An 8,839-nucleotide genomic window follows, 5' to 3' on the forward strand; every position below is an offset into this window, starting at 1 on the left:
GGAAAAAAGAAAAAGAAAAAGTAAAAAAGAAAAGAAATACAAGCAGTCAGAGCAACAGAAAGGAAGTGTAAAACTTCAATCAATACAGAAATGAAATCTTTTATCAGAAGTAACACAAAGGAAGCGCCGACACTGCTGAAAACAGCAAGAGACACAGACAGCAGGATTGAAAAATGCAAGCAAAACATCAGTGGACTCTGAAAACCACAAAACATCGTTGAAGAAATTAAAGAAGAGCTAAATAAATGGGGAACTATCTCATGTTCATGGACTGGAAGACAACATTATCAAAATGGCAATATTTTCCAAACTGATCTAAAGATTCAATGCAATTTCTATCAGGATCCCAAATGACTTCTTTGTACAAACTGACAACATGATTCTTAAATTTATGTGGAATTGCAAAGTACCCAGAATAGCTAAAATGATGCTTTAAAAGAAGAGTAAAGGGGCTGGGATTGTGGCTCATGGTAGAGCACTGACCTAGCACTTGCAAGGTGCTGAGTTAGAGCCTCAGCACCACATAAAATAAATAAATGAAATAAAGGTATTATGTCCAACTACAACTAATATATATATATATATATATATATATATAATATATATACACACACATATATATATATATTTTTTTTTAAAAAAAAAGAAGAGTAAAACAGTAAGACTGATATTTTAAAACTTACTACAAAGCAATAATAATTGGGGCTGGGGATGTGGCTCAAGCGGTAGTGCGCTCGCCTGGCATGCGTGCGGCCTGGGTTCAATCCTCAGCACCACATACAAAGATGTGTGTCCGCCAAATACTAAAAAATAAATATTAAAAAAAAGCAATAATAATTGAGGCAGTGTGCTACAGGCACATGAGTATACATATAGAAAATGGAATAAAATTGAGAATCCAGAAATAAACAAATGCTTTTAAAGTCAACTGATTTTTCACAAGGGTGGCAAGACCATTAGAAGGGAAAGAAGATCTTTTAAACAAATGTTGCTAGGACAATGAGATAGGCAGTTGAGATAACCCTTACACATCACACCAAATGTAAAAGCTAATCCAAAATGGATCAAAGACATAAATATAACAGCAAAACTATAAAACTCTTAGAGAAAAACATAGAGATGTCTTCATGATCTTGTATTTGGCAAAGGACTCTTAGATAGGACACCAAAAACATGAGCAACAAAAGAATAAAATGATATACTAGACTTCACAAAAATTAAAATCCTTTGTAAAAAGACAACCACAGAACTGTAGAAAATATTTACAAACCATATATATGATAAGGAACTTGTACCTGAATATATAAACAACAAAACAAATAACCCAATTAAAACTTGGACACAGGATCTGAATGAATATTTTTCCAAGAGGAAATCACCCACACATACAAATAACCAGCAAGTATATGAAAAAATGCTTAATATCATTAGCCACAAGAAAAACACCAATCAAAAACCACAATGAGGGTTGGGGATATAGCTTGGTGGTAGAGTGCTTGCCTCGTACACATGAGGCCCTGGTTAGATACCTAGTACCACAAAGGAAAACCACCACAAAAGAAATCTATTAAAAACTAAAGGAAGGATTTAAAACAATAAAAGAAAAATATTAATAAAATAAAACATATTTTTAGAAATCTGAACTCTGGTTATAGAAAGAAAAGGGCCAAGCCTCACATATATAAGATAAGAAGTGATAATAAGTAAATATCAGATATAGGGAAAAAAAATTGTTTAAATGAGTAGAGCCCTATCGGGAGAGAACTTTTTTTTTTTTAATATTTTTATGTGGTGCTAAGGATTGAACCCAGTGCCTCACCCACGCAAGGCAAGCACTCTACCACTGAGTTACAACCTCAGTCCCAGAAAAACACTTTTTTTTTTTTTTTAATAATAAAAGAATATCTTGCTCCACTTCACACAATTTTGAAATTTGAATGGAATGGACAATTTTCTAGGATAATATAAATTATCAAAGATTCCCCCAAACATATAAATTGTTAGCAGCCAAATTATCATAGAAGTAGATATAATTATCCAACAGCTACTACTGCATTCCTACAAAAAAACACAAGGTCCAAATGATTGCAAAGGGACTTTAACCAAACCTTTAACTTTAATAACATTTAACCAGACAGGGAAAAAAAACAACACACACACACACAGAAAAAGAAAGCTCTGAAATAATTTCCATGAAAAAAGCATAACCCAACAAAAATAAAAGAAAACTAAAAATAGCAATTTAGCTTACAAGGAGTGACATAAAATTTCTAAGTTTAGCAAAGGGAACCCAGCAGTACATTTAAAATAGTAATACACCGTGACAATGCAGTTGATTCAGGAATGCAAGGATATATAGTTCAGTAACAGTAAATTCATTAGAACAATTCATTGCAAAAACAAAAAAAAAAGAGAGAGAAAAAAATTATACATTAATTCCCATAAATTCTGAAAAGGCACTGGAAAAATTTATTCCCATTTATTTAAAAAAAGAAAACTTTTTAAATGATAACAACTGAATACTTTAATGCATAAAATACATGTACTTCAATCCAAAGCTAGATCTAATCTTAATATAAAAGCACTAAAAACATCCTACTGAAGTCAGGAAAAAGGTCTACTAGTATCTTATTTAATATATTTGAAATGTAATAGCCAAACCAATTTGACAAAGGGAAATAAATATAAAAACTGCAAAGGAAGACATAGATTATCATTATTTGATATGATCCGATTACTTAACTGTCATTGTTTTTATCTAGAAAAACAATTACACATAATATTAGAATTCCAACTGTATAAAATTAATACTCGGAAATTGGTAGCCTTAAAAAAAAATTTGGTAGCCTTCCCATATTCCAACAATCATATAAAAGATAACAGAAGTAGAAACTCCACTTAGAATAACAACAACAAAAAAGGCTGAGTGTGGTACCATACACCTGTAATCCCAGTGACTTCAAAGACTTGAGGATCACTAGTTCAAGGCCATCCTCAGCAACTTGGTGAGATCCTGTTCCCCCAACTCACACACACACACCAAATAATAATAATAATAACAAAAAAGATTAAGTACCAAAGAATAAATGCATAAATGTATGGAGGAAAAATAAATGTATAAATATGTGGAGAAAAAAAGAAACATTAAATGTCATTGAGGAGACGGGTATAGTGCACAGGCCCTGTACTCCTAGCACTCAGGAGGCTGAGGCAAAAGGATCATTTGAGTCTGGGAGGGTTCCAGACATGCCTGGGCAACCTAATAAGATGCCTCTTAAAATTAAAAACAAAAAAGTTATTGAGGAATGCTAACTTGGAGAGAAAAAAATGAATATATACTCTGTCCTTGAACTTGGACCTCAAAACAATATCAACTATTTCTAAATCAGTCTATAAACATAATGTGCCATCAACAATATACCCACAGAGTAACCAAGTGTAACTTGTACCTGTGGTCCCAGCACTTGGGAGGATTATTTGAGCCCAAACAAGACGGATCCAGCCTGAGCAACCTAGTGAGATACCATCTCAAGGAAAAAAAAAAAAATCAGGATATGAGGGGCATGATTAGCTAATTCTAAGTTTTCCTGGAAAATAAGAAAAACTTCTAGAATTCTGAGAAGTAGATAAAAGTCCAATAGTAACCTCAAATTACATGTAGGAATAAAGTACCCCTATAGTCAAGATTTCAAATCAGTAGGAAAAAGTGAGATCATTTAATATAGGATACTGGGATAACTAGGTAGCTACCTGAAAAAAAGATTGGATTCCTATCCCAATACTTAACTTATATTTGTACGGATAATACATCTAACTTAAAAATAAAATTATCTAAGTACCAAGGGAAAACAATAAGAATTTCATTTTAATTTTTAGAAATAATATTGGAATAGGAAAAGATACAAATTGGAATTTGTATCTTTCTTATGATACAAAACTTTAGAAAGTAAAAAACACTGATAAATTTAACTACATTTTGGGGCAGTGTTGTGGTAGAGTGCTTGCCTAGCATGCATGACGCACTGGGTTCGGTCCCAACACTACATAAAAATAAAACAAAGATATTGTGTGCCTCTAAAACTAAAAAATAAATATTAAAAAAATTAACTACATTTTAAAATTTGTGCTGAAAATATACACAAACAAGGTTAAAACACAAATGAAAAACTCGTGTATAATATCTGCAACTCATATTAAAAACTGAGAACTAATTTCCTCAAAACATAAGAATTCCTATAAGCAACAGAAAACATTTCAGTAAAAGAAAAAAAAATGAATAAAAAGCTGGGCATGGTGGCACGCACCTGCAGTACCAGCTATTCAGGAAGCTACAGCAGAAGATCACTTGAGCCCATGAGTTGGAGACAGCCTGGGCAACACAGCAAGACCTCATTTCAATCAAACAATAAGTAAAATTTCCATTTAAAACAAAAAAAGAAATGGATAAGAAAATATAAAGAGACGTTATAAATAAAGGCAAATATGGCTCTTATACTTGTTGAAAATATGGATAAGAAAACTATTAAACTGGTTATTTAAAAAAAAAAGGGGGGGGGGGGAAGGTTTAACAACCACTCCATTACCAAGGGAACAAGGAAGCCACCAGCATTCTTAAAACTGACAGTGGAACATAAACTGGCACAACCTCTATGGAGGGCAATTTGATGGTATCTTATCAAAGTACACACTATATTTTGACCCAGCAATTATACTTCTAGGAATTTATCCTAAACATAGACTCAGACTATGTGCAAAATTCTATACATACAGGCACATTCATTGTATCACTGTCTGTCTTAGCAAGACTGTTAACATTTTAAATGCCCATCCAAACAAAGAAATCTTAGTCTTCCTATCTACGCGCGCGGGCACACACACATCCATTCCGGAAAATACACAGGAAATTTATCATTGCTTGTTTCTAGGGAAGGAAGCCAATTAGCTAAGGTCAAATGTAGAAAGAAACTTGCCTCTTACCATATGCTGTTTTGTACCATTTGAATTTTAGACATTACTTATGATTTTGGTATTATTTTTTCACAGCTTTACAAATTGTTATATTTTCTTCCTCTTTGCTAGTATTCCATTTCCTATGTTTGCCATTATGTTTTTAATTGTTTTCTCAACTAATATATTTCATTTAATCAAACCCACACAGTTAAATTATAATAGGAACATGGATTCAATTGGCCCACGATTTTCTTGCTTCTGAGCTTGCTTGCTCTCTGCATACTATTCTACAAAAGCACTGTTCCCTGTTCCTTACTGGGTGCACAGAGATTTCTAATTATCCAGGACTAAGAAGCTATTAATTTCTTAGTCTATGGGGCAAATACATCAACACCACTGTATTTAATATACGAGCAGAAAGGCAAGGAGGTTTCAGCTTCACAAAATATTGTTTGTGCTTTCACAATGGATGCAGAGTCGACACAACTTTACACACTAAAAAACTTGACTTTATCTGCTTGTCCAGAGTTAGTGGGGCTATAGGAACTGAACCAAACTAATAGATCAAATTCACTAGTCCCAATGTCTTATATATAATGCCAATGTACTTAGAATTTTAAAATCTATATGAGTGTGACGTATTTGCATGTATAAAACTGCATTTTTTACATAAATAGCACAAGCACGTGCGTGCGTGCGTGCATGTGTGTGTATGTGTGAAGATATTGATATGCTATTTGAACTGGAAGGCAAAAGCAGAAGCAGGGAGATTGCTTAGAAATCTACTGTGGGAGACCTAAAATGAGGGAATTTGAGTAATGACGCCTGAAATGCAAGGGAGAGGAAAATATTAGCAGGGCTGCCCAAGTTTCAGGTTTGCATAATTGGATGGACAAAGAGGGTATCACTGAAAAGAAGTACACGCCATGAAGACCATGCTATTTTGTTTCATGGAGAGCTGGATATAGGGTAGAGATGCAAAAAGGAAGAGAAAGGATTTCTCCAATGTGTACAAATCTTGGTAAAGAAGGATGAGTAATGTCAAATGGGACTAGAAATTAAAGGAGACAGAAAGTTACCTACAGTGATTTAAAAAAAAAAAAAAAAAAAAAAAGCTATACCTCCAGGGTCGGCCATAAAATAAGCCTAGACATTCCTATTCTTCCCCACCACCCAAAATCTTTTGAAATACCTCAAAATAGAATACAAAGAAAAAGTAAGAAGGCTGAAAAATGTAGTACCTTGGAGAATAAGAATTAATATGAAAGAATTTCAAGGTGTATATTGAGATATCAGATATTTCCCCGATTTTGAGAATGAGGGAAAAACGGCCACAGGGAAGGAGAAATGAAGTATCAGTTAGGAAAAAGCAAGCAGAAAGAAGAGACTGATGACCCCACTTTCCTAATTTTCACAGTTTGGACACATTTTATCTTTACCTCTGGACAAATAGCTGTTTTTGGCCTTGTGTGCCAAGAGAATGCAGAAATAGTTCCACACCTAAGGCCTTATCTGAAATCATGGCTTCCACTGCCCTCAGATGGTGGCAGTGGGGAAGTGCACCAATCAGGTTCTAAAAGACCTGATGCCCACATTAAACCCACTGTATAATAATTAATCCATGATCCAAGAAATACAAATTGCAGTGGTAGAGGGCAAGCTGATAATAGTCCTTGCCAAGATATTTATCTTCTACGCTACAACACTCAAAAATTCAGGTTTTGTTATTAATTTGGAATAAGAAAAAAGATTACTTCTTTCTTCTTCTCCATGTTAAAGATTGCATATGTGGCAATTCTGGATGCCCCATCTGATACTAACACTTCCAGCCCAACTCCTGGTATTTTATATATTTGACTATTTACCAATGCCTCAATTTAATTTCAATGGCACAAAGAAATGGAATAATGTACATTTCTAGAACACATCAATAACACTATCATAAACACAGGCAATTATCTTTTGAAATGTGTGAAATTTCCTTTGTTATCTTCAAATTAATCATTAACTACACTGAAATACAAGGCACAGTAACAAACAAATAAAAAACCATCATGTTCTCAAAACTCATCAGCAAAACAAACATATCACTGATATAATAAATTTCAACATGATTCACAAAAAAACATGGTGAATGATTAACATCATCATTCCTAACAGTTCTCTTGGTAAAAATAAGCTTGCCCGATATCACATTTGACAGTCTGTGATCATTCAATTCCATACCTTCTTACTATTATGCGGAATACTCACAAATGGATCTCTTTAAAACTGTCTACACACATGCAATAACTTGATCTGGTTTTGTTTTTTAAGACATTTCAATTCAAAGATAAGGTACTACAGGCCAGAACGCGAAATTATTGTATTGGGTACATTTTTCCAATTCTCAGTTGTTTTTATACCGTAGACAAAGCAAAATTTTGTCACCAAGTATATTCTCGATTTTCGTTTTCCTCCTTTAAAATCTACACACTATTATCCGTTCTATCTTTGGGCATTTCAAAATATTAAGAATTCAACTAGTTTTCCCTAATCCCCTTGGTTCTCTTACCCATACATTCCCTAGACAACAAGCCCCCTCCCGCCCCAACCACACACATACTCTTTTCTTCTGTTTCAGATACCCAACTCTTACACACATGGGTGGTTTTTTGTTTTGTGTGTGAGCGTGTGTGTAACAAAACCGCTCCTTGGAATGCTCTTCCGTCTCTTTCCCTTAATTAACACTCTTTTTTGACATAATATTCCACAGCTAGGCGCCAAAGTCTTTCTTTCACAAGATCAAACTGCGGAAGGGGAAGAGATTGGGAACCGAGTAAGCGAAACATTTGGTAATGTCAACGAGACAGTGATCTCTCTTTGGGAAGGAGACAGAACTCTCCGCAGAAAGCTTCTGACAGGGCAAAAAATACTTTTCTTCGTTGTGCTCCGGTTCCCTCCCTGACCTCAAAGACACCTTTGCTTTTCTTTGATTCCCATTCTCTCTGCTTTGCGTGGGGGCCTCCCTTTCCTTCTCCCAAGGAAAAGAAAGCCGGGGAGAAAAGACAAGGGAGCAGTCACCTTCCCGCCGCACCCGCAAGCTGTCACGACCCAGTCCCACGACTCACCTGGCAGGTGCGGCCGCCCGGAGAGTTGCACGAAGCGGTTGAGCTGGCCAGTCCCCCGACCCCCGCTGCCCCCACTGCCCCCGCCGGCCCCGCTACCTCCGCCGCCACCGCCGACCGCTCCTCCTCCCCTCCGGCGGTTCCTGTCCCATCCCTGGGCGGCCGACATGACCCGCTAACGACTGCCGCAGCCTGGTCCCGGCAGTCCCTGACCCGGCGGCACCAGCGGAGCCTTCTTCCTGGGCTCCTCAAGAGACCGGGGAGACAGGGAAAGGGGGAGCGCCCGGTCTCACCAGGGACCAATGACTAACGACCTTGGTGACAGAGCGCCAATGGGCAGTCGTCTTCTTGGTAGGTGGAGGGAGGCGGAGAGAGACGTGGTAACCATAGCTATGGCTAAAAAAAAAGTGTGGGGAGAGAAAGACAGAAGCAGCCACTTATCAATCGCATCCACCGCGCTGAGCAAGCCCGCGTAGCCTCGACTCCTGCGGGTCAGGCGGGCCAATCGAAGCCCGAATGAACGAGGCCACGCCTGCCGAAAGACTCCCGGAGACCGCTGTACTCCAGACTTGTTTAGGACTCGGGGAACTCTTTGCCATAAACATTGCATTCAGAAGCAGGCAATGCACATAATGCACATATTTGTGGGCGACACACTTTGCTGCCAGGTTTACAGATGAAGAGCCCATCCCTTGACTGTTGGCACACACAAAGGGCTCGCTGGGAAAGGGAGGAAAACTCAGGGCGGAGTCGAAGCTTCAATGTAAAAACGAGATATTCCT

General features: G+C 36.9%; 1 protein-coding gene across 2 annotated transcripts in view; it reads right to left on the reverse strand.

The window, feature by feature from the left end:
- The window catches only part of Klhdc10 (kelch domain containing 10), a 61,847-nt gene extending 53,528 nt beyond the window's left edge, over positions 1 to 8,319 (reverse strand). The window contains exon 1 of one of the 2 annotated variants that reach the window (XM_071611895.1): positions 8,157 to 8,319. In XM_071611895.1, coding sequence (XP_071467996.1) covers positions 8,157 to 8,226 — 70 coding nt within the window. In that variant the 5' untranslated portion in view covers positions 8,227 to 8,319. Of the gene's footprint in view, positions 1 to 8,060 lie in introns of both variants that reach the window. The other variant, XM_027950115.2, reaches the window with a different exon arrangement.
- Positions 8,320 to 8,839: the final 520 nt, after the last annotated feature.

The sequence above is a fragment of the Marmota flaviventris genome, chromosome 1, assembly GCF_047511675.1.
Source record: "Marmota flaviventris isolate mMarFla1 chromosome 1, mMarFla1.hap1, whole genome shotgun sequence".
In the NCBI taxonomy this organism is placed as follows: Eukaryota; Metazoa; Chordata; class Mammalia; order Rodentia; family Sciuridae; genus Marmota; species Marmota flaviventris.